A 27472-nucleotide genomic window follows, 5' to 3' on the forward strand; every position below is an offset into this window, starting at 1 on the left:
CCCAGACTCTTTTCCACCAGTGACAGTATGTAAAATTATTTTGTTCTCTTGTCTGTATGTGTCAAATGGTTTTGGTTTTGTCTGCCTCTGGGACATAAAGGTGCTTATTAATAAGGGTGGGATTGCCTGAGGGCCCTTGCCATGTCCTGGCATTTGTCTCCCTGCAGAGCCCTCACTTCCAGGATCTTTCCTTCAGCCAAGCTCTTAATCATCTTCTTCCCAGACCATTGTTTTGGGTTTGTTGTGTTTTTTTAAAGCCCTTCTTTTTGGCACCAGCTCCTCTTCCTGGAGCTGCCAAGCCCTGGTTCTCTCAGTCCAAACCATCGGTGTGCAGAAGGATGAGGCACAAGCAGGCTCCTCAGCATTGCTTGTGTCTCACAACCCCTTGTTCACTAGAGAGTTTGGGATACGCCACTCCACTTTGGTTTAGTCCAGGTGGTAGTAAAATTTACAACTGGCCCCTGTACCAGTTGTAGTTCACAAGCAGCTGCGTCCATCTGGGAGGTTGAAAGTTCAGTTTTGGACATTCACGTGTGCACACACCCAATTATCCACCACCTACTGGCAGTCAAGCTATTTTTTTCTACCTATGAGACCCCCTAAATCCAACACCTACCTAGGTGGTCTCACCAAACAACACCCATTTATCGTGTGTTTTCATTCCACATTAATAAAGTTATACAAAAGGTTTCACTCCCTACCTCCACCCATCACTGTCTGGGTTCTCTAGAGACCCTCAGCAGTAAATCATATTTGTGGCAATACAAACATTAGCTGGATTTACACAGACCTCAGAACATACAAATATACAGAAAAATGCTTTACTAAAAATTTTTCAGAACTACTCACTAATAGGCAGTGGCTGCTTTGGGATAGCCTGTAACGTGTTTAAATGATACAACTTCAGCTAATTGCTCCAGCCTCCTAAAATATGGAGCTCACAGCGTAAGTCTTCCTGGAAGTGGTGAAGAGTAGTTTGTTAGGAGACGATAACACCTTCCCACGATGCTAAAGGATTTTGGCACCAGGCCCCACATTAAACATGTAAAAAAAAAAAAAAGGTAAAAGTAGTTTAGCGAGGTGAGAGACTGAGCAATCACAGCAACAATGCCAACATCGCTAGCTAAGAGTGAAATCTGTCCCAAATTGCACCTTTGGGGAGGGAGGGAAGGAGTGTGGGAGGCAGATACAAACTTAATTTGTTCATCTTCCATTGCAAACTTTGTAGTGAAGAGGGGGGGAAAAACTTCAGGTGCATCCCTTCAAAGAAAGTTGCACATGAGCGAAAAGGCCTTTCTGAAATCCTGAACCTTGTTCCTTCCCACCAACTTCACTGTGAGCCCATACAGCCAGAGGCACCCTGCCTCTGCCTGGACCCTGCTGGTCCAGATGAGCTCAGGGGAGAGCTTTTCAGTCACCATAAAAAAACCCCTTGCCCAGACCCCAGGAGCAAATGCCAGGACGACCAGTGAGGGGAGAAGCAATGCTTATAGTGTGCTACTGGGAAAGAGCGGGAACTCTGATCCTGGAAAATGGTCTGTATACATTCAGAGCAAGGCAGGGGGACTAAGAAGTTGCTGAAGTTGCTTCTGACGAGCAGCAAACACTTCCTCCCCTTAGCGAGAGCTAAATATTGGCTACTATTTGCCCTTTCTATGCTTTCCTCTAGCCTGTCATACACCTCTTTCCGTATTATTGCTGAGCATCAACTTAAACCAGCTAGGACCCTGGCCTCTGCTACACTGTACAGACAGATACTCCAGGACTTAATTCCTCAAACCAGAAGAAGCCTTCCAATTGGCAGTCAAGTTTCACTGGTGACTAATTTATAACTTTATGAACTCGTGTCAGTATTTTATCTAACTTGAAACTGAAATCTCTTCCCTATGGAAACTCTGGGATGGGGGGGTCCTCAGCAGCAGCTGCTATTCTTAACAAAGTTCTGGCATTTAGTTAGACAAGATACCGAAAAGAGAAAGGAGAGGCAAGAAAATAATCATCTTCCAAGACCTTCCAAGTGCAGTGAAGTGTTGCATTGGCTAACAGCAGTGGGTACGTCCATTGAAGAAGAAGATGTACAAGACAGGTTTTCAGAACCACTGACACAGGACCTAAAGTTTCCTCATTTTCAGTTCACCATCCATGAGCTGGCCTTTATACTCTTCTTTCCTTCCAAGCACATACAGACACAAAGGGCAAGTGTCCTTCTTCCCCATTGCTTTCCTCTACCAACAGCTGGAGGGTTTTTACTGGGGTTGACTGGGAGAGCAAGAGGATAAAAGAGGCAGAAGGGTTTATTTGCAAACCAGTATTAAATCCCCTGTGTTCACACACAGTGACAGGTTCACCAGGAATGGATTCTGTTTATTGATTTAGGAGAGGGAATACTGGAATTTTCTTTTAGTTTTTTGACTGAGTTTTAGACAAGCTTTTCTTCAGCACCTGTAGAGGCTGAAGCCTTACAGCAAGGAAAGGTCTGGAGATATCTAGACTACCTCAAGCCACCTGTTTCTCCACTGTTGCCACACCAATTATTTATGTTGCCCACATGGCTGCACTGTGCTGGGTTTTTACAAAGGACAAAAGCACTGTGTTGCAGCACAAGAATGGCGGGCGCAGCATCAACATTTGGTCTCTCACACCAGAAGACAAAAGGGTCCCCAGTCTGGTCCCTAAATTTTTGCCCATCTGTTTGTGTATTAGGAACCCCTGGGAATTCCCAGGTCTCAGCTCTTTCTCTTTTTCTCACACTTAGCCAATCATCATATACACACATTAAAATAAAAAGCAGGTAAGATGGCAAATCTCAACATATTTATAGAGTGCTAAAAAAAAAGCAAACTTACCAAACTGTAAGCACAAGAGACACGTTATGTGCTGGTCTGCTCCCCACTTCTTGCAAGGAGCACATGTGGCAGCGCCCAGCTGGCAAACCAGCACATGCGTGATGGCCTCCCCCACCCCTCCACACCTCACCATGGGCTTGACTAAACAGCCACCATGGATGGGGAGGGAAGATAATGCACCAGGAATAGATTCAGAAGAATTGCAGAGCTGAACAGTTCGACATGCTGTGTGAAGGAGGAAGGGTTCATGAAATTATAAATATGCAGAAAACAATGGGAGTCTGTGGTTTCCGATGGTATTTTCTGCTGCAACTGAAGAAGCCTGATTGTTTTGGGTTTTTTGTTAAAAAAGATAGAAACCTAATTTAGAAACATAGTAGCTGTAAAGTTTTAAAAAGATGGATAAAAGGCTTTTATTTCTAAACTGCTCTCATCCCTCTCAGAGCAAAAATGACTGAAGTGTTAGCATCCGAGTTGGATTAACGGTCTAGAGCATGCTGTTTCCCCAGCCCCTCCCCACTTGCTGGCAGCTGGATGTCTCTGCAGTACAGCGCGTGTGTGAAGGCCCCTAACCAGAGGCCCAGACACCTTCCTCATGCCGTCCCACATTTGTGGATGAGAGCACAGCCTGCAAGGCAATTGACTCCTGTTGATTAACTGCTACGTGCCGTCCTTTTTTCATTGGGAAAAGTATTAGCTCTGTCTTCAGTGCAGGGCAGGAGTGCCTGGTGGGCCTGTTTCCCACCTGTATACATTGGCTACCTCTTGGTTGCATGTTGAGGTAAGACTTGGCTGTGCACCCACCCACCACCCATTCAGCTTTCCTTTAGAAGGAAACCCATAGCACTGACAAGAAGGGAAGCAAGGGGCCATCACTACAATTGTCCATGTGAGCATCCCTAGAGGAAAAGGGAGAACTGAGGCATGTTAAAGACATACCCACCTAAAGAAAGGAGAATTGAAGCAATGACTACCCATTCACCAACAGCATCATCTTCATCATCATCATCATGTCTTCTTAAGAGAAGGACCTTCCTTCTCCCACCAGTTGTGAGAGGATTAAAGGGTGCTGAACAGCATGATTGATACGCAGTCGTTAGCAACCTTCTTTCTGCCTTCAAGGTCAAAAGTGAGCTATTCAAAGAGGGCTCAGTCTGTTCTCTGATCTCCCATGATGTAACCCACAAACTAACTGCACTGTAGCTCCTCATGGAGCACAAGCATTTTAACGAAACATCTAAGCAGGATTTAGTTATTTTCAGATGGACAAAGTCCGACACATTTCCAAACATCAGTAGGTTGTTCCAATTTCAGTCTCTTCTAGTTGTGTGCATTTTTTCTAGCCAAAACTAGACCAACTCAAGCTTATAAGCAATCCCAGAGCATTTACATGCTCATCTTTCAAAAGCACAGAGTGCTTGAAATGTCCTCCAACGAGCAGCAGAGACTTGACACCAATCAGCATCTGGGGTGTTTCCATGGGCAAAAATTACAATGCGCACAAAGCCAACAACAGAACTGCAATGCTCATCAACCATGACAGCCCGAGAGGTTCATTAATGTTTTCTGAATCCAAGACTCCATCAGCTGCCATCTGTCTTCCAGGGTGACCTGTATATCATCCTATTTCTGTACAGATTGAAGCTGAATTAAGACAACAACCTGCATAGAAGAAAAAATTACTTTTTTTTTTCGTCCAGTACCCACTTTCCTCTAACCTGAGAAATATTAGACCTCTACCAGTCAGTAGAGCATACAAGGTGTTGCATTCAGATGTACTCTCTAAGGAACATTTCAGATATCACAGTTTAAATTATGGATCATGTAGATGGATTAAGAACTAGGAGATCCTGTTTCCTCTTTTATTCCTTGTTAGGTGCTTTATGCTTGACTGATGCTGTTTAGGTGTCTTTTTTTCCTTTTTTTTTTTTTTTTTTTTTTTCTTCCTTTCAGTTCACCTTTTATTATTTCAATAAACACAAAGATAAGCAGAAAGAAGCTGGTGCAGTGCTGGGAGTTGGGTCTGGCTGACTCTTTCACACGGTGCATCCGGAGCTGCAGACTCCACCCTTCATCTGATTTATTTTAAAAGCCTGCTGTGTCCATTAATGGAAAATTGGACTCTGTTCAGGCTGTGATGGTGTCCATGGACAGGAAAATGGAAAGTTTCAGATTAAAGCTGCAGGAGGCCAGGAAGAAAAATATCTGGTGAATTTAATTGATGGTGGCAGTACAATTATTACAGACAAATATTAAAGAAATGTCAATCTGTGACCCAAAGCAGATTCTTAGAAAGATAAAGGAGGGTAGCATGAAAGTCTGCAAGGCCACAGGGCTAAGAAACTGAAATATTCCTCACCAGCAGGAAGTTCAGACACTTTGCAAAATGGATCTTTTGAACATATACGATAGGACATCTATCACTGTGACACTAAATTTGCTAACCATCCAAGTTACTCTCTCCTTAATTTCTTAAAGATCTGAGACATATCTGATAACACTTGGGCCTCCCCTGCTCGCTTTTGTACTCATCACTAGATTTGAGAAAGTGATAGGAACCTCAGGGACATCATTCTCTAGTTTCATCAAAATAAGCAGCTGAGTAGACGGAAGAAGTCATGGTAGTAGCCTTTACTGAAGACCTGATCAGACATTGGAGAAGCCCATCAAGGCACATGGAAACTCATCTACACCTGGGTTGCTGCTGTCTGCAGAGCAGAAGACAGTAAATCAGTGAACAGACTTCAAAGTGCAACTGCGCTTAGATCCTAGCAATGGGATTCTTAAGGGGAAAAACAGACAAATAAAAAGCTGAAAAAACAAGCAGAATTGCAGTTCTTAAACCGATTGATTGATTTAATAACAATACTGTCTTCCTATTATTTTTTTTGCAATTAACAGTGTAGCAATAAAGTAAAAGAAATCTTTATTTTTAGCACAACTTTAACTATGGCTGTTTGTATAGGACTACTATAGAATATAGGAGGAGATGAAACCAGTATGATGACATGGAAACTTAATAGATCCCACACCAAAAAAAAACCCCAAACTCAAAATCTTAAAGAATGCTCCAGCTGAAATCTCATGCCATGGTCTTGCTTTATTGTTTGTTTTTAAACCATCACATGGAAAATGATGATAGAATTCTATAGCAGGAATATATTTTTGGAGTGGTCAAAAATATTTCAGAGTACTTTGTACCTTCCTATTAAGGCAAGATAGCTGAATCTACAGCCTATGAAAGAATTTGTCATGAAGTGAGTTCATGAAATCTCTCAGAGACCAACATGACAGACATTGGCTCTTTAAGAGTATGTTCCCTTCTCTCTTTTCCCTAAAAAACATAACCACTTGCAAAACCCCTCCAGTCTTTACCTTTGGATGAAATGACTAAGTGGACTGGGAGCTGCTGCAGTATTATATTCCATTATTTTCCTCCTCCTAGCTGAAGTCACAGCCTAAGACATTCCCATTGGCAGAACCATCTGTTTAAGGGAGCTGTATCTAGCCTGAAGACCATACAAAGTGAATAGAGTATTATGATTGATTGATAAGCAGATTTAATTTGCATCATTTCAAAAAAAGATGTGATTCATTAACTCACTGTGCAGAACACCGTAATAGACCCAAGCTTCCTCTAGTGTAGAAAACTCTCCCCATTTTGCTATGGGCTGCTGAAGCCACAGATGCTGGCAGCAAGAGTTTGCACAATCATCTCGGCTGTTTTCCACTGCATTTACCCCTTTAAAACTGACTTTCTATGGTTTCAAAGAGAACCAGAATGGTGCCCTTGTGTCATGTTTTCAGAAACAAGAAAAGTAAAAAAACATGAGAGAGATTTTGAAGGGAAAGGGGAAGTTATTTTATATCTTTTATGCCAATTTCTGTAGCAGCAGGTTAAGGATGTCTCTGTCAAAATTTACAGTGGTGCTGCCTTTGTAATTTAGCATTTGCTCTGGTGAACTACACTGCTTTTCGCCAAAGATTTCTGAATCACGGAGGGTTTGTTTTATGGGTTTGTTTCTTTTAACCCAAAAGAAAACAATATAGTTGAGTTTTTTCCATCTGAGAGGCTGCAGTAAGCAACTTACCCATACAACACAGCTATTCACAACACAAGCCATTCAATTCTTTGCTCAGCAATTTTAATATTCCACTTTGAATACAGCTGAGCCACATGAAATTCTGTTGTGTAAGGCTCTCCTTGAAAGTAGAGATTTATTTTCTTTGGTTACAGCTCATCAAGTCTTGAGGCTACAACCATCTGTATTAATCTCTGCACAGTCTGTTCTTATTCATCATCAATAATACGCCCAAGGAGCACCCATGCTGAAGACAGTATGAACAGACAAGTATAATAAAGAAATAAAAGCTGCCTTGCTGAAATTTTTAGCTTCTGTGTCTATCCTACATCCTAATTCTTTGAATATAACTGGAGACATTAAATGAGAGAAAACAATTAACTTTGCCCTGAAGGAGCATAATGCTTGAACGAAAGTTCAACTCCATTTTTGGAGTAGCCATCACTGGAGCGATTTGCAGATCTCAGTGTTCAGCAGTGCAAAAGCCAGAAGCAGGATGGCAAAGAGAAGAACTTGGATGCTGTTTATTTCTGCCTGCTAAAATTTATTGTGTCTCTCACACTACAGGTATCGGGGTGTCCTCCACGAACTACACAAGTAGACTGGGTCATTCAAACTGCTGGCAAGCGAGATCCAGGGCAATGCCTGCAGAGTCACATACAACTTTACCTCTAGCTTGATCTCCAGTGACACCAAAATGGGGTTGGCATTTCTGTTATTCAGCTGAAGTGAAGAAACTCACTGTAAGGTCTGATCACACCGAGCAACACTGGCAACATGCTGACAGTCTTTTTGCTGGCATTGGACTGCCTGCAGGGTTGCAGACTCATGGGGATGGAGGGTCTCAATTAAAATTTCTTCTGACTGCTCTAACCTGAATGAACTTTATTTGACAACTTGTGAACTTACGGAGGTCACTGGCACGGAGACACAGGGACCCCTCCCCTGAGAAGGCAAAGACCAGACTGATTTCTAGGCATCAGTAAGGGAGAGGTGACTCCTTGAGAGTTTTCCATGCCTTGTTTGAAGCCAAAACTCACCCCTTGGTGTCCCAGAAAGTGCATGACAGAGAAACAGCAAAAATCCTTTCTGGTTCCCATCTCCAGCCAGGGCTAGAGGGGGTGATTAGCCAGACTGACTTAGTCTCCACAGCTTTCAAAGGAAGGTCTGCGAAATATTTGCCTTGCGGTGTTTCCCACCCCAGACAACGAATGCTTTCTGCTTTTGCGATGTGACTGCTAATTACAGCAGCATAGTTCTTGCAGTGGGCATTCGCAAGTCTCCAAAACATTTCTGCTTAAGAACAACTTCATGTTTGAACCATAGTGCTCTTACCAGCAACTTTAACCCTCTTGTTAATCTATCTGGTGTTAGTGATACTACTCCTGTGCTTAGGCATGGCAAATGGCATTCCCAGCTCTCCACCCTTCCTTTCCATCTTTGCCTAATAAGCTTAACTCCAAACTACTAGTTTCTCAATTTGAATATCCATATCCTCTGAACAACATCAACCCTTCTCCTTATCAGTTTTGAAGGGGTTGTGCTGGAGGCTTGTTTTATTCAGTCAGCTCGCCTCAGGCAGGCACTGTTCTTACACAGTATCGCAAGGCACTGGATGCCTGCAACTCCATCATAAACAAACTTGTTGGTGCACCAGCTTTCCTCATCAGCAGTGCGTACAGAAATCAGAAGTATAAACAGGGATCAAACTCCTACAGGAAAATGGGCCTTATGTCTACTTCCCAAGGTGTACTGACCCACAAGTACTTGAACCAACATAAGTCTTAGGGTAGAGCAACCACCTCTTCATCAGTCTCATCTGTGAAAGTGCAAGTTTGCCTCCCTCTCAAAATGATGTTTGTGGGGAGTCATGAAAGGTATGGGACAGGAAGAAAAGCTTGGGCACTCTCAGTTCTTGACATTAGGCAGTGTCTCCTACAGTCATGTCTGTGAATGCAGTTATGGGATTTCATCCATTGCCAGGCAGGAGTGTTAAGAGGCTCACACCCATTTTACTATATTCTTCTCTATACAGGCAACAAGCTGGCAAAGAAGTTCTGAGCGATATGTTTTTAAATCTTAATGACAGAGCACAAGACAAAATATACTAAGCATGCTCTCAGTGTGGTTTTCAAAGAGATTTTGTATACCATCAAATCAAGAACTTAACATGCCAACTGGCTAGCTCCACCTATTCTGGAAGCCAAGATGTTTATTAAAAGGTAGAAGAACACTGTGTGACTGCTTCCCATCACAGATAGTAAGGAGAAGATACACTCCCCACCCCAGTCACCTTGGTGATCAAGAATAGGACAAGATAGCACAACTTTTTCACCAGCATTCTTCCAAAAAATAGTCCATTTTCTAGTAGAAATTAAGGCTTCCACAATGTCACTTTCAAAGCACAGTTAAAAAAGGGTTAAGCTTCTCAAACCAGACAATCAATATGGAAATGGTGACACAACCTTCATGGGCTCCTCTAATTCCTTTTTGGGACTAAACAGACATGTATTTATAATATACCCTAATAAAAAAAAATATGAATAAGCAACACATTTTTCAGAAGCGAATCTCATCCCATTTTATCGCCTGGTACAAAAGTATTTTGGCCTCAATTTTTTTCCGTCCTGCCCCCAATCTCCTTCCTCTCACCCACGCCTTCTTTTCAAATAAAATGAGCCTGTCCCTGTGTCTATCCTCTGGAACAGGATTAAAGTTTCACACTGAGCCTGTTGCCTGGTTTACAGTAGCAGATGATCTGTTTGAAAGCTGTTCATTCAGTTTCTGCTCTGGGCAAGACAATTTGCCATGGAGTTTTCTTCACCTCACCATCTCCTTTAGCTTACAGGTAAAACAAAGCTGAAGGAAACTTTTCCTCAGCACTTGGTGCAGCTCCCAGCAACTAACTTTTCTACAATGCTTAATAAAAGCATCCTTTTCAAAACATGTCCTATGTTGACATCACATTTCTTGAATTCTTTAGATCTTCCTGTTTGAGGATGGGAAACAAGAACATAAATATATATACACTCATCCACCAACTTGGACATAGGTGTCTAAAAGAGTAATAGTAAATCAGAACTGTATCCCTTACCAAGCATTTTAATAGGTCCATTGCTTTATTTAAAAATAATTTTAAAAGCTACGATCAATCACTTGCTCTGCAGATTTTCAGCTTCAGTGTTAAACTGGTACTGAAGGATTGGCATAGATTCTCTTCCAACATGAAGCACAACAGCCACGCAGCAATAAGCAACAACAGAATTGCTTCAGTGGTAAGCATCAGGTTCATTTAATTCATTTAATAACATTTGCTGCTGGAAGCTATGTCACAGCTGCCAGATCCAGAAGATTGTTTAGAAACAGCCTCTCTGTTGGCTGCATTTTAGTAAGCCACTTGTAGTCAACATCCAGCAGCTTTACTATTTCAGTCTTCTTCCGATGGCACTTGGCTTTAAGTAGAGGCTCTTTATCACAAAGGCCAGCCACATGCCTGACTCATGCTTCTGCAGCAGATAATACAAGCCTTGCCCCAAACCAATTACTGTGGAAGAAAAAAAAAAAGACATTTGGAAAATAAAAGTGCAAGCAAGGTAAAATCAAAAAGATATTACATGATTCAGGACCATCTCTGTCAGAGTGGTTTGATTCAAAACCAGTGGATGTGAAAACGTGATGGGACAGCCTCCAGGGATCTGCTGCCTCTCAGAAAGACCAGCAAACTCCAATTTCTCTCTCTCACTCAATGTGCTGATGGCCCAAGAACTGGGGAGCCTTCAGACGGTAAGTTTATCAAATGACAGATACTGACAAAACCACAGGTTCTTCTACCAGTTGAGCTACAGATCCATTGCTTTGCATTCAGGCATTAATTGGTGTCATTGCATCTTTGCAACGTAAAGGAACTTCTTCCTCAGAGCTGTGTGTTTGTATCTTTGACTAACTGGAAAAAAGGTCAATTAGATATAAATAATCCACCTTTGCATATTCGTTCTTTAAATTACCGAACATAATTGTTCACTAGTCTTGCAAGAGCCATCTTAAGCTTGAATTTCTGAGGTTTCCTGCTTCCAAGATCATTTTAACAACCCTGAAGTGTGTTTTTTACCACGCACTATCCCCCCTTCTGAGGCAGGGCTGAATTAAAGATCAGGCTGCTGCTTCCTCAGGAAATCATGAGGTTTGCTCTGCCCCATCCCCTCCAGTCACCAGCCTCCGCAAGCAGCCAGTACTTGCCTGTCCTCCCCACGTTTCCCCTCTGCTGTAATCGCCTCCCGGTCTGGGGCTGCTTGCTGCTGGGCCCACGGAGCCCAACCAGTGTCTCTCTGTGTCCCCTCTCCCCTGGGTGCTGCTGGTGGGAATGCACCCCTTCCCAAGGGCAGCAGTGGGGGCCCAGGGTCCTCCCGTAGGTGCCCTCCCATGGCTCACCTTTAGATTTGTACGGCAGGCCTGCTCTGAACTGCCAGCTGAGATGCCATCTCAGGGCTTTTCAACTGCTGCAGCTCACCATTTCCAGGCTGACATCCCCACCCTAGCACACATGCATTGACAAAGGCACCACTGTTCCAACAGCCAGAAGCCCTCCAAAGGGCTCTCTCTCCACAATCTCTTCCCCTACAGCAGGGCTCCGATGGCTCACGGGTAACAACGCTTAAGCACCCCTTTGCTCGCAGGCCCTCCCACAGGGGCGGCTGCCACACCAGACTCCCAGCTCTGCCGTCACCTCTGCCATGGCCTGAGGAAGAAGGAAGCCAGCCCATGCCTTTAGCACCTTGAGACAGCTCTGAATATGCACAGACGGATTTTGAAGGCCCTCAAGCTTCACTTCCACCCTACTTCAAGTCTTCAGCAAGACTGACAAGCCTTGTGCTGGTCTGCAAGATTCATCCTCACCTGAAGCAGGTCAGGTCGGTTCAGAGGGTGTTTTTTCTTCCCAGCCATGTTTGACAGAGCAGCCCAACCCCACTGTTAACCCTGCTTCCTTGATTTATGTGTCAAATCAATTTAAACCTGCAGTATTTTATTTACATCAAGCAGAGTCTTAGAAACGCACATTGCTTAGAAAAGCACATTGCACTAGGGCACAAAAATGAAAGCAGATGCAAATGGCTCACTGTTGTTTAACATGCATGAAGTTAAATAAAAAGGTAGTGTACTTACTATGCAGGGAGATACTAATTCAGCAGCTGCAGAGGCTGATTTCTCCCAGAGCCCAGACAACGTAACGCCTGTTGCAGCCAAACAACCTTCCTGCAGCTGCCCCAAGCACACCCTCTGCAATTAAAATTCTACAGCAACCCTGGCTGCTGATTTGGCCACTGGCTTTCCGCTGAGACCACCAGCAAGAAAGCAAATGGGGTGTTCTGGGTTTTGGTACATTGCTATGAACAGCACAGACAAGAGAGAGGAAAAAAAAAATCCAGACTGCAGCCTACCCTTGAAAGTTATGCAAGAGAGGTACACGATGAGCTTTTCCCACAGCAAAGGTTCCAGCTATGATTGCAAAACCTCAGCTATCACACAGGGACTCTCATGAGGTCTCCCAGGGTCACTAGTCATTTCAGAATCAGCAGAAAGGTGGCACAGCAAGGATCCTACTGTATTGCCATGACTGGCTGGCAGAGCTAGTTGTCTGGGGAAGGCCAGCATGCTGCAGCCATCACTGCCAGCACTGTCTGAATTTACAGACTGGAAGGCCATGAGGGGCCATGGCCGGCTGTGTCTTGGCTCACTGGGCTTGAGTATGGGCTCAACTCCCTGTGCCATGTGGCTCATGGTGGTTTCAGGACTAGTGCTCAAGTTCAAGCACATGTTTTTTTCATGCTTGTCCCTCTCACCCCCTTTCTTCCCAAACCTGAGTTTTACCACCTGGCAAGAAAATGGCTCAGTCCAAACTCAAGCCAGAGCGTGACCCAACATACATGGACAACATGCCAGTATAAACAGAACCCTTGCGATTAATTGGGATAAACTCAGGTACAATACAGGACAGAGTACTTCTCTGAATTCTCTTTTTTAAACTATAGCATTTTTTTCTAAAAACCAACTAATCTTTACCTAAAACTCTGCAGTCATAAAATTGACTGCAATTCTTTGTAAAATTTACCTTCTTTGTTAAACTATGGTGTTTTATTTGACGTTTAAAATATAGCCATACTTTAAAACCCAGCTGGTGGAATTTGTTAGATTGAAGCAGATACGCCTCTGCTAACCGTAGGCTTCTAAAAGCCATGTGTCTTGTCTAGACTAGTCACCTGGTTTCCATCTACAGAGAGATAAGCACTTCCAGAGGGTCTTTCAGTCATATTAACACAGCAATCTATTCAAGACGAATCATCTCTGTGAGGGCATTCCTCTCCTTCCACTGACTATGAAGGAAAATTTGTCAACTTAGATTAAGGGAATAAACTTTAGATATCTAATGTCATGTGAGACAAGTCCTTCTCCTCACTGAAGATTTGTTATCAAGCTCCTTTTACCATGTAGACCTTCCCCACGACATTATCAAGTCATTCTTTAATATTACTTTCACACAGATTGCTTTCTCAGGCACTGATATATCAAGACTAATTTCTAACAGCCATTAAGCAACCAGAAATGAAATTATTTTAAGAACTCTTGAGATGAATTGCTTTACACTCTTTATGACATTCATTCAAGGCTCATAATCTTTGTTGCCTCTTGCAATAATTTAAGAGACAAACCACTGCTGGGAAGAGTATGTGTCCCTCCACCCCCTCCAGCTGACAAAAATTGCAGATTTTAAGAGAAATCTCGGAGAATGGGAGAGGAAAAAAATACACAAAGAGCAATCACTACAGATACTGAGATTTATTGCTGATTTCCCCATTCTGCAAAGCTGTCAGACTGCCGCAGTTCCAGAAGGGGATTATCTCCAGAAGCCCCATGGCCTCAGTCACCGTGCCAGTTCAGATGACGTGACTAGAGACCTGTGTGTGGCAGCTTGCTGCTTACAGAACAGTTGGAGACAAAATTCATCCTTCCTGATCCTGCATTCATAGCAGGATCTGGGCTCTGACATTGTTTGGTACAACCTGCTGTCAGCTTCCAACAAAAAACCTGGGGGCATCCTGTGGGGAATGCTGCTTTTCCTGAGTTCAGTTCCCTGTGCAAGAAGCTGCTACTGAGAGGTTCTCACACAGAGCCATCAGCATGAGACAGTGCAGTTTTTCCTTTACCACATCAATCAGAAATAGTTTGTTTTGTGCTTTGAGGCAAAGGCTCCTAACCATACTGCCAACTATGTTGCTCCCTTACCAGCACTATTAATAGCATAGTTTTTCTTTCTTAATAAAAAACAATAGGTCTCTTTCCTCATGTTTGGTTGCACTTCTTCATTCCTGCTGCTGCTGCATTTTATCCATGACAGGGTCTCTAGGCTGCAAGTCAGCTCTTTTCCAGCTGGTGAGATCTGGTTCCTCTTTACGTGCCTGTCCTTTCAGTGTAAACAAGCAAAGCTTCTCCAACTCCACTGATCACAAGGCTGTAAACAAAGTATAACACAACTTTAGCATCAGGCAAGTCCATCTACTTGATACAATGCCAAACAGCACATTAAGAGAAAGGTATTATTTTGTTGAAACACATTTCAACCTAGAGACAGTAACCCAGGTGATTTTTTTCATTTGTCTTGCTAAGAAAAGGCTGAAACCAGAAATGTCTTATTTAACTGATCTCATCAGAAACTACCCTTCCTATATTTTAAGGCTGGTGGTATTCACATGAAAATACACAGACAGAAATCTAGATAGAGCAGGGTGCACCTAGTTACAAGAATAGATGCACAGCCATACACTAGCAAGAATAGGAAAGGCAAGAGAGTTTGAACTTCATTAGGTTAATTATTCTCCCTTGCAGTTTCTGTTTGTGTTGTGTCCAGAAAACTTGCCACTTGACAAAGTCAGGAGGAGATGTAAAGCCTAGGTTTTGGGGACTGAGGAAATGGGGAAAAAGAATTTTGCTCTGTGGAGGTCCCCCTGGTGTGGTGAGTCCAGCAGAAATTCCCGTGTTTGCTTCTCTTTGTGAGGAACCTGGTGAAAGAACCTGCTCCAGCTGAAACAGCACATGTGCCCAAGCGTGTCCTTCCTGTGTGGCTCACAGCGCAGTGGCGGCACTAACGCTCCTCCCCAACACTCAGGCTAGAGGCAGGGCTCCAGATCAGGATGAATGGTTTTACAAACAAAACCATTCACCGAAATAGGCTATCAACCCACTCAGTCCACACAATAGTTAATAATCCCCAAATCGCTTCTGCTATCTCTCATAGCTGACAGGAATATGGTAGGATACCGACTCTTCTCCCCTGTTACAACAGTGCAAAGCTGAGTGTACTGACCTTTCATCTTAGACTCATGGCTGAGTTAGCTTATGAAACAAAAAAGCTTCTTAATGAACTTTATAAACAGAACAAACTTCTGTTAAGTTCATTTGTAAGAGGGTTGTTTTTTTCTTGGGAAAAAAAAAGCATGTAAAGCTGAAGGCTCTCTGGTCTTTAATAGCATTACATTCACTTAAATCTTAGCTTTGGTGAGCTGTTTTAAAAATCACATAATTGCCCTTGTTCCCAAGGGGAACAAACATTGTATAACAACAGTACAATATCTTATAATTACACAGTAAACAGCCCTGGAAAGTAGATGCTACAGACAGTCTGCAGACAGTCCAATGTGGAGACAGACTACCTTTGGGTGTGGAACTACCAACAAGGAGCAAAGGGCTGTGAGTGCTGCAAGCTTTTCAGAAAGATCTAAAACACATGAGTCTGTTCTCCTGTAATCACTAATAACCTCTGAGCACTTTTCTCTAGAGCAGGTTAACCCCCATGTCTTGCCTAGATTTCAGCTCCAATTATAAACATACCCTCTGCATTAACTCCTTTGGAAGCTAAGGTTGGATAATGTATTCTTCATCATAAAGAAAAAAAAAAAACACTTTATATAGGAAGACCTAAAACCAACAGAACCTTAGAAATGACTCAATTTTTTTTTTTTTCATTTCTATAGATGAATTGTTTTCCACAACATTTTTAATAGAGGCTTTAAAAAAGAAACCTATGTCTGATCTATCATTCTAAAAATTAGACTGGCAATTCTGTACAAAAGATAGTAAATGGCATAGCCCTGTTCTGTAAAAAGGTGCCCACATCTAAATTACTCTTTAATATCTATGTCCTGCATCAGAGAAGAAGAATCCCTGTCTGAAGGATTTGAAGTCTCAGGTATCCACATGCCCATGCAATCCAGATTACTAGGCCAATTGAAACATTGTTATAACTTCAAGATGAAGCAGAGCAAAAAACATGGCTAAATGCCAACCTTTGATTTACCTTCAATTTACCATCTGGCCAATCCTCCAGCTTCTGTTTATTGGGGGGTGACAGCTAACTGCATTTGCCTGTCACTCAGAAATTAACGTACGATATTGACCATGACAACAGTGGAGCAACACTAAAAAACTCAGTGATTAATGATCTCATGAGTGCTTTGCAGCTGCTATCATCTAACAAACTATTTCCAGAGCTTTTCTGATAAGCCAAAGCACTGCTGATGCACAAGCAATAACAGAATTCAAAGATATAAACAAATAAAAGAAATGGTTATCTTTTTGAATTATGACAATCAAAGTGTAACAGTGGCCCAAGGGCTAAAGCAAAGTTGCTCTTAAAGGTACAGATGTGTTCATCATTTATATTACTTTGAGTGCATATAGGGCGTGTAGTATGTGTGCATGTATGGGTCCATGTGCTCACATTAATAAAGGTACACATGATTTTTTAGTATACGTGTCAGTGAATACATACATATTATAAAAGCCTACCTCTAGCACACACATGACAGACCTGCACAAACACATGTAAAACATGGTGAAGAGCGGCAAATTAATGGCCTAGATTAGGAGTGTTGTAGGTGCATTGACATTAGTTTAGCCTCTTACACACATAGGCCACATAATAGTATGCCTAGAGCTAAAAAAAATACATGACTTATTTTAGTACTTGAGATTACATGCGCCTAACATACATATGGGGATGCATATTCACACATATATATGGGGCTAGTTTAAAATGAGATTCTCCTTCCTGTAACTTTATCACACCTGGAAAAAGAATACACATATCCATTCAGTGCAGAGCTGAATCTTTAGGATGGCAATCAAACTAACTATAAGGGGGGAAAAGGAAGCTTAAAGCTTTTCAAAAGTAAGAAGATTTTTATTTCCAATAACAAATCCATCCTCAGAGATACATGCCTAACCCCTTATCTAGTTGTTATTTGCATGGCAGAAGCATTTAGGAGCATCAGCCATGGGCTGGGATTCCCTTTCACTGGGTGCTATACAAACACAGACTGAAAACACTGTCTTTGACCAAAGCAGTATGCACCCCAATACTTTATCTTACTACCCAGAAAAATCAGGTTAGGTGCCAGATATAGCTTTGGAAAAAGTTTATTATCGTTATATTTCTACTGTTTTCATTTTATGCATTCACAGTACATACTGTGTTAGGGAAACTTGAATGTACTCTATTGGTTAAAAAGATGCTGTCACCAAACCATGACTCCTGTGTTTTATTTCCAATTCTGCCACTAATTTATAGCGTGACTCTGAATGGGTCATTTATTCGCCTATTGCATCCATTTGTCTAGCTGTAAAACATGCTGAGTGAATTGTGGTCAGGCTTAATGTCCAAAATGTCTGTGTTCTCCCACAGAGGCAGAAGAAACACTCTTCTACTTGTATTTCTATACTGCATCCATCATTGCACACCTGGTTCTCCTTACATGCAAAATATTACTGGCACTAATAGAACCTGACATTTAAAAAGTATTTCCAGATGAAGCACCGTGTGGAAATTCATTTTTGCTGTTAAGAAAAAAGCTCACGTAGGCACTTACCAGGAAATTGTTAGTACATTGGCAGTCATGACAAAGAAGAATGGTGATAAGCTAGCAGTGATAACCTGTTAAATTGAAAGGAAAAAAAACCACTTTGTGAACTTGTGATATCACAAATGAAAACTGAAATACTTTTACTGAATTTAAATTTCTGCATGTGCAGTTGCATTCTTTTTCTTTTCTTTTTTCCTTTGTTTCCTTAACCATTAGATGCAGTACCTAAAATAGTCAATGGACAGGAGAAACCCATTGAGTCTATGCTAAACAGTGAGACATTGCTAAACACTCCTGCCCAACCTTCCTCCTAATGCAAGTACAGAGACTACATACAGGCACCTCCGTTCCCCTCTGGCCAGTGTGAGGCAGGCCAGAAACAGCAGAAGAAGACCCAGCAGACAGGGACACAAGAGCTGTGCAGCCAGTTTAGGGCAGGAACGTGACTGTGGGATATTGCTGGGAAAGCACATGCAAAACACGCTGCTCATTACGCTGGGAAACCAATGGAGAAAACAGTATGACGGTCACGCATCGCAGTTCAATTTTGACTCCTACAGAAGCCAGGACACAGCAGAGGCAGAGCAGGGAGCCAGAGCAGAGGGTCCCTTATCACACATCCCAGCTGGCCTGGCCTGGCAACCTGCTAGCTTTTATTTGCTGACAGCAGACTATGGAGAGCAGTCAGATCCCGGGCTTGAAAAGCCTTATATTTCTGAGGAGAATGAGGCTTGAAATGTGTTTGTGGGTGTAGAAAAGCCAAAAAAAGGAATAGGGTATGAGGTAAAGAAAAACAACACAACTTCAGCAGGTTTATATTACAAATCTCTCATTACACTGAGGTGTCCTGGGCAGAGAAGCTAGGAGCAAATGACTTTATATTTTCGTAGTACTCATCCCAGAAACAGCTAGATCCCGACACACACCGATTTGTAACAGATCCCTGCCTCAACAGCTATGGAGCTACCACATCTGCAGCCTGCGCACAGTGTTGGACATTTTGTTGCCAGATGGATAATGTAAAATGGAAAGAGTTCAGAGAACAGTGACAAAGTCATTAGATGGAGGGATTGATTTTCAGTCAACAGTTAGGATAAGCAATGCCTGTGGGAAAGGGAGACCTGGTAGTGATTTACAAATACTTGGGAAACACAAGCACTGAGGAATGAAAGGAACTATTTAGGATAATGCAAAATTGCCCAAGGAAAAAGATGAAACTAAGAAACAAAACATTTAAACAATTATCAGCTAAGATTTCCTAATCGTTGTTTGTCTAGTTGACTCCCAGGGGAGGCAGCAGAAAATTAATTCTGTAATCTATTACTTGTTAAAACACTACTACATGTGCAGTAGGGAAGCAAATGCCATTTTAGAGTAGACTCTCTGCACAAGAGCTTGCACTAACAGTTTCTTAGTATTCAATACCCACTACATTTATTATGGCTGCATTTTAAGAGGCAGGATTCTGAATCTGCCTGGAGTGTAATCAGTGCAGGATCATGAGCGGCAGCGGATGAAGGAGAGATGGTTGTACGTCACTTATCCAGCCCCACTTGGAGAGTTAGCTGGAGAGGGGACAATAATCTAAAGCTAGCAATGAGACCATGCAATGGCAGTCAGTGACACACAGGAGTGGTGGTGCTCAGTAGGGACTGTACAGTGAGTGCCTCCTCTGGCCTGTTTGGGGATGTTCTCTACTTTAGGGAGATTCAGGCACGCAGATGTTTTTTTTGTCTTCCTAGACATTACCATGAATCACACCCTGACTGCTTTCCATTTGCCTATAGCACAGGCACCTTGCAGAGGGAATGAGGCAGGAGATGGACTCGATCCAGGAAGGATACCACGAGACTGCAGATCCACTCCATTCTTGCACAGCAATCAAATTGCTGGGACCAATACAACCATAGACATACCTCCTGATATGAACTGTTCATTCATCTGACCTAAGTATTTGCAGACTGCCTACCACAGTAATGTACAACATGGGCAATGCTGTAAAACTCGAAGCTAACAGAAAAAGTGAGCTCCCACTCCAGGGGAAAATCAAGGACATGTATCAGCTCTACTCCTACAGCCTGCTATGTATACATACAAGCAAACATACAACTAAACAGACACACACAAAAGAGACTGACAGAGGAGAAGGACAAGTCACAAACAGAGCTATTCTTCAGAACTCAAGAAGATGGCATTGCAACTGTCCACATTCAAGTTATACCTTGGCCTATCTCATAGTCATTTGCAGTCAGAGTGAGCTGACACGTACTCCCAACAGTGGCGTTAACCATTCAGGAGCTGAATCTTTCATGCACTTTACCTAAATACAGCTCCTAGGCTGGATATACATCAGTTCAAATGCAGCCTTCTAAAATACATCCACATCTTGTTCTAGCAGGCTGGACTCTGCTCTTATACACCTTGCAGCAGCTCCACTGACCTACAAGAAACTATTTCTCATTTACATCAGTGTGAATGATTGTAGAATTAACTGCACTTAGGCTAATGTTAATTTATTACATAAAAATATACAATATTCATTACTGAGCATGTAAACAGGAACTAATGAGGGATGGCAGCTGTGGTATTTACAGAGCATACTTTTCTTTAAGCTGTTCTCCTGAAAGAAACTGAAGTGCTGTATTTGAGAAGAGAACTTTAAGTTGTGTCACCCACTCCCTTGTAGAGTCCTGTTTATTAGAAACTTGAGGAGAAGCCAACAGCAGAGAAACAGGCATTTAAGAACCCTCCAAAAACAGGCCTTATCAAAAACAATACACCATTCTACTGCAATCATCCCAAACCTCTGCAAAAATGCAAGGCTGTAGCCTTTTGGACTATTACAGCAGAACACTGTTGTATTTTTGAAAAATTATGTAAGAGTCTCTCTGTGCCAAAGAGAAACAAAATGTGGGTTGGAAGAGCACATGAAGTAAGTGTGTGTAAGAAAAAAACCCAAAACAAAACAAAAGGAAAACACATTGCTAAAATGTCCACCTTTGATTGTTTATCTAAAAGAGGAATACATTTAAAATGAAAAACAAATTTTCAGGGAAGCTAATCTTATAATTTGTTCCAGAGGAAGAATCTAAAGTCTAGGGACATAGTTCAGAAGGTAATTTTCCTTTAAGTACATTTCAGCATTTTCCAAAGTGTTTTAAGTGCACATTTAGTTTTAAAAAAACCCCACCTACATTGATGTTCTGAATGTCCTTTAAAAAAACCAAAACCACAACAGGCTAAGTGCAGTAATCTCTCTTTCTTCACTTTAAAGATCACAGTTGTCCTCCTAGGCATTCAGATGCCTTAGGAAAAGAAATGAGCTTGCAAGACAAAAGAAAGCAAGTAAAAGGGCAAACTAAAGTGAATGATTTCCAAATATATTTTGGTGCCGAATCTTTAAAACTAGAAGGTGGAAAGGAAAATTTTAATTAGCTATAACCACCACATTTTGAACAAAGGTCCCCAAGATTTTGACATACAATCACTAATTCTACCAAGTGATACAGACTGGGTGGTTGAACCCCAACAATTTTAGAAACAGGAATAGCTCCACAGACTCTGCCTACAATGGCTTAAAGGAACTGTGACCAGGCAGCACTGCAAAAGCTATTTTAAAAAACATTCGTACTGTGAACATTTCTACAAAGTTCTGACACAGCTTTCAGTGATTAGGAAAAAAATCCAAGTGTAGCATCATTTAACAATACAATTCCATCTGAGCTGAAATTGTTTCTGAGAAATCCTTTCAAACCCTTCCTTGCACCAAAAAGATTCAGTGATAGGAAAGACCTGCTTATTGTAACACAGAAACAGAAACCAGTGAGGCTGAACTCATTGTACCTAATGACCATGGACATGCGAAAGCTCTAGGGTTTGTGTATCAGAGAAATCATGACCATCAAAGATAACTCATCAGAAGTTGATAAGACATGAACTATGGTGAAGCTTTAAGGAAGGATCGTGAGGAACCACTTAGGAGGAAAAAAAGTCTGTGTTTCCTCACTGGTGAAACGCCTGTCTGAAAGGCTGAGCTTTGGGTACTGGTACACCACAGCCTGGCAAAGCAGAGGGATGTGGGACTGCTGAGTATTAACCCACAAGAAGTGGGACAGTCAGTGGTTTCAAACTTCTTGGATAGAAAAGATTCCCAGACTCAGTTCCCCACAAAAGAGGGTGAAAACTTCAGGCATTCCCATCATTCTGGGAACCAAAGACATGCCCGGATGCCATACAATATCCTACATACTGCTTATATTGTCATTTACATTTAACAAGCTGCTCTGAAGGAAAACACAGTGCCCAACTTCAGGATCCAAACAGAAGAAGGGAGTCAATTCCACAGGTCCAGAGTTTGCTCCTCATCAGGCTGAATTACCAGCAACAAGAAAAATGATGCCATCGTTGAAGTGCTGAGTAACAGACCAAGATTCATAAAGCAGAAATATCCTAATGTGCAGAAGAACTTGTTGCACCGCAGGGACAAATCCAGCACATAAATCACCCTTGCACGGGCAAAAAGGAGGCATAGGAAAGAATGTGCTCCCATTCATCTGCACTGGTAAATTTGCTTTAGTGATTCATGAGTGGAGGGAGGCACTATTACCACTAGCTTTAAAGAGCTCCCAAGGAACTTCGATAGACAGACCACTACACAAGTTATGACATGAATGATCCTCTCCTTTCTCCTAATCATATTATGGTCAGACAAGAAAAAATGTTCAAATAAGAAAGAAAAATTTGTTTCATAAAAGTTGTTTTTAAGAAATTAGAAAAAATTTAGAAAATAATTTAGTTTTCTAGATAATGAAATAAAAAACAAAGACTGTTTGGAGAATTCTTTGCTGAAGGACCTTAAGAACAGGCAAGATCAGTGCTGAGCCAGCTTCCCTATTAGATCTATTTCTTGACCACAGAACATCAGAAAATTCTGGTAAGTTTGACATGTGGCTTGAAGACAGGAGATGGCATCCTAAGGGTTCCTGGTCCTTGACAAAGCAGAAACTTGGATCCTGGGAGATACAGACATGCAGGACTCTGCATTCTGTGCTGCCTTGCCTTCTCCACTGACCAGCTGTGGTTATCCCACTGCCTCTACGGTGTCAATGCTCAATCAGTTCAAACCAGGCAGCACTAGCTAGATAAATGCGTCATTCTTGACCAAGCTATCATTGATCCCTTCCATCCCTGACTTTACAATTACTTTAGAGAAAGATTTTCAAGCTGAAAAAGCTGGCTGTAGATCTTGAATATCCAGCATTTCTGAGGTGTTCAGGAACATGTTGTTTATATAGCCAAGAACACAGATGAGGACATTTTCAAAATTTAGATTCTGACTTAATCTTCCTATCTGGAATGGAAAGATATGGGGGATTTAGCCCAGACATGACCATGATTTGTTAATATTACAACTATACTTGTACATACCATATAAAAAATATGTTTCCTCTGATTCACTGTTAAACTGCTAGAAAGTTAAATGTCATAGTTCTTGCTGTACGTGAACATAGAATACTTTACAAAAGTTTTCCTTAGTTTGTGTACACAGAGCCAATCCTTGTAACCTCACTTTCCCAAACTGCCAAAACCTCTGTCCTTAGAAAAACACGTATTTTTTCCAAAGACAGTGTTTTGAAACGGCTCATCAAGTTCACTCACTGTTCAAAATAAATCATTCTATTTATCACCAGGTCATCTTCTCAAAACATCAGGAAAAAGCTTCTGATGTACGTAACCTTTGTTTTCATTCTACTGGTGGAATTAAAGCAATATCAAGCTTTTTATAGACATAATATTTGTTTTGTCCCTCTTCTGCATGTTTTAACCAGCTGCTAAGATAATCATCAAAAATCGCCAGGGAAATGGATCACTTTTAGTGCCACTGAAAACAGCTACATCAAGATAATCCAGTACTACCAAAAAGGCAAAAATTACAGCAGGCAAACGTCAGTAACAACACATACTCTTTTGTTTCTTGAGGGACAGCCACTGAAATAACTTCCCAGATTTCACAGTTATGTCTCTTTTGTATATATGTCTACTTGAGAGTAAGCATATGTACATATGTGCACACAAAATGTTATGTCAGGTATGAAAAATCTAGCAAAAATGAAACAAAAAACTTCAGAATAGGAAAAAAAGGAACAGTTAATCTTTTAATGCCACCTTCTGTATTATTTCACATGAATTTTCTAAGCTATTAACACCACTCCTCCTTGTTTACATATATTTCTCATCTCAGCGGGACTACAACCTATTTCTATCTAGCTCTCCTCTGCTTTGCTGCATCCAAATTTAAGGCAATGAAACATTGCCAGATGGGTAACAACTTTGCACCTTAGCAAGAATACTTTGATTCAGAAAGATCCAGCAGCTACAGAAACAAATGAACAAGGCATTGACTGGGATAGCCAAATACATGGAAGAACACTGAGAGATCCTGTCTAAACCCCCGTCTAAACCCTTACTGAAGTGGTCCAGTGTGTACTGACAAGCCTTTTTGAAATAACCCAGACTTGAGAGATCTTCACAGAGCAGGTGCTGACTGTGAAGTTTCACAAACTGCAGAAAGTCAGCAACGAACAACAAGAGGCACCAATGACCATCAGTAAGCTCATCGATTGTGGAAGGCTGGTAGAGTCACTGGAAACCTGCCATAAGTTGACAGCAAAAATCCCTGCTAGAGGTGACAAACATGGTACACATCCTCCCTCACAAAAAAGATAGGATGGGACTAGAACTAAAGTCAAGTACAACCCGATTGCTTGTGAATAGGGCAGGGAAAAATTAAATACAAAGAAAATATGGAGAAAAAAAGAAATACTGTTTTTCTCCGGTGGTCATCAATCAAAATATAGCACTGTTAACAGCTGCAGATACTGTGCACAGGAGACCTCCTCCATCCTGCACAGTATCTGAATGAATCCTGCAAGCAGAACCAGACCAAAATCAACTATCATTAACTGTTTAATTTCAGGTCAGCTTTGGGGATGATCTACAGCGGAAATAAAACCTCCCTAGAAGCCTTCAAGCACATTGCCTATTGCAACGAGAAGGCTTTCTGTGCATTCTGGATCATTTCTAGAGGCTCAAAGGCTTCTTGTAAACCATCTTTAAAATATCAAAGCCAATCTCTGGTTAAAAGAGATACAGCAAATGTGGGCAAAGTTCCTCCAACCAACTCTCCTGTAAAGCCTCCCTTCCCTAGATACTGATTCAGTTGTATTAATCAACACATTGAAATGACCTGTGAGAGTTTTCAACTTTGTTCTGAGAGTCTGTTGATACCAATCAAAAGGCAAGACAAAATATGCTGCTTAACCTAATGGTTTCAGGCGATAATGTAGCCCCCTGAAGGAGCACTACTAATAAATCCACCGACAAGGAAGGATTTTAAGCAGAGACGCAGCTTTTTCCCAACGAAAATAATGAACCTTTAGCCTTGAACCACTAAAATAATGGCTCTTCCCAAAGGAAACAGCAATGCCACTAGCCTTCCTGAAAAGTTGAGCAGCCCAAACAAGGGAAAGAAACAATCCAAAGTGAAATACATTGGAGAAGGGGGGAAAGCAAAGCAGGTTTTGCTGTCAATTCCGCTCATTAGTTTAAAGCTAACTTGAGCACGTCTACTGCCTTACATTCACAGCCTGACCAAAGTGCAGACGTGCCCTAAGGGTTTTTATTCCCAGACAGAATGAAGTGGAAACTGTCAGTCTATGAAATCAGCAGACAGTGCAATGAGTTTGTGCATTACAGCATATTTAGGTGCACATTGCTCACAGGTGGACTCTGCTCAGCTCTCCTGAAGGAAGAAAACCCTTTAACCCTCCCTGACACACACATTGTTACTTAAAGTATAGCCTGGTGATGCTGGCACCATGGCAACAATGGCACCATGGCAACAGTGACAAGAGTCAGCAACCTGATGATCCACACAGCTTTGATCCAGCCACACGGAAGTTTTACAAGCTGCTGTAAATTTCTTTGAGATCCTTTATTTCATATTTGCCTAAATGCCTGCACAGATCTCCAGCTTCCCTAAAGCACATTTTTCTCAAAGGAGGTTTTGGTCACTCTCCTCTGCCCTTTCCTTATATATTAGTCCTCTTTATTTTTTTGAGAACTATTAAAACAATGATGGTAAATTCCTGGGGTTCTTTAAGAACACAATTAGTTTCGTGTATTGCGACTCAAAAGCAGCCAGTGTTTAAACATGCCTTCACAGTCAAATCCCTAATGATAAAACTTAGTTCTAGTGCAAATGAATCTATCTAGTTTTCATAGCAATTAACTTCTTACCCAGCTTGAAATCATCTACATGTTGTACTTAAAACATAAAATATACTAAAAAAAGAGGGAGAGGGTAGCTCAAACAAGAAACACAAACAGCGATGCTTTCAGAACAGAAGCAGTATAAATGCTCACTGCTAGCAAAATCATCAGATATTTTCAGGTGGGTTTTTTTTTACCTTACCAACACCCAAAATGATGATTTCTGTATCGCAAAGGAGTATTTCTATATATCAGTTTTTCAGCTGCTATAAGAAAGTAGATTTCTTGATTATCCCTGGTATGCATTTAGAGGGCAGATAATCCTCTGCATTTCTATGCTAGATACTCATATGCAGTTCCAGTATTTAGAGAATTAGGTATCCACCCTCTGCTTTCTACCACATTTATGAAGATTTTTCTCAGCGCTGTTTTTTGTATGTTCTTTTCGTTTCCAGGATGTGATGACCAATACAACCAAGATGCTGATCCTGCAAGGGCGAGACTGAAGCAATAGGTGGTTGTTTCAGCTTCCTTGAAGTCATTCAGCATCCTGTTTTATCAAATTAATACATTGTCAAGGATTAATGTATAATCCTTTCAGATTAATATGCTATAGTAACTATTTTTTAACCATGAGCAGCACGTGAATGCCAAAAGAACTGCTGAACTGTTGTCTAACTTCATCGTTCTTTTATTCCTCATAAGACAAAGGTGGCCATGCTATTGTTCTTGCACCATATGCATCTCATTAGCAGTTTGGCTGTGGGAGAAAATGAGCCATTAGGGGATACTGAAGCCGTGGTTACTAGGTCATTCTGGAAGCCAGCTAATGTGCCTAGCCCCATCCTATAATGCAGAAAGGGCTCAAAAAAGCCCATCTGACTCTTGCCTCTGAATCACTTCTAGAGAATCCTCTGCCTTCACCTCTTCAAGGTACCTGGCACCTGTCCTACAGCTCTCAGCCATACAAAGATTTAACGTATAGCTAATGGATAGCCTTTCTGATTCTTGGCAATACCTTAATTTCCTTGGTTCTGCATTGTCTCTTTCTTTTTTTAAACCTTACAAGAGCTACCACAAAGAAAAATACAGCATTTTATGTTACAGAGACACCTTACAACAGTTAAGTACAGAAAGTAAAGAAGGCTATGTGGGTTAATTAATGTAATTAATAGAATTTGTGTAAGAAAATTCTTCTCTTATGAGAAGCCGGATATCGTGGTCATATTTACAACGATCAGACATGAACAAGACAAGACTTTCTTTTCAGAAAGGGCTACATCTATCAATGTGTATCTATATATGCATTCATATATATAAACATATACTATATACAGCATAGAAATACATAAACATACATCAC

The 27472-nt window shown here is 41.5% G+C and overlaps 1 protein-coding gene across 5 annotated transcripts in view; it reads right to left on the reverse strand.

Moving 5' to 3' along the window:
* Positions 1-10196: 10196 nt before the first annotated feature.
* TMEM241 (transmembrane protein 241) overlaps positions 10197-27472 on the reverse strand; it is a 61351-nt gene continuing 44075 nt past the window's right edge. For 2 of the 5 annotated variants that reach the window (XM_074879564.1, XM_074879550.1), the window contains exons 14-15: positions 17845-17909; positions 10197-14432 (exon numbers count right to left, since the gene is read on the reverse strand). In XM_074879564.1, the coding sequence (XP_074735665.1) occupies positions 14372-14432; positions 17845-17909 (126 nt within the window). In that variant the 3' untranslated portion in view covers positions 10197-14371. The remainder of the gene's footprint in view (positions 14433-17844; positions 17910-27472) is intronic. The other 3 variants (XR_012630296.1, XR_012630294.1, XM_074879572.1) reach the window with 2 other exon arrangements.

This window comes from Strix uralensis, chromosome 1 (assembly GCF_047716275.1).
Source record: "Strix uralensis isolate ZFMK-TIS-50842 chromosome 1, bStrUra1, whole genome shotgun sequence".
Classification (NCBI taxonomy): Eukaryota; Metazoa; Chordata; class Aves; order Strigiformes; family Strigidae; genus Strix; species Strix uralensis.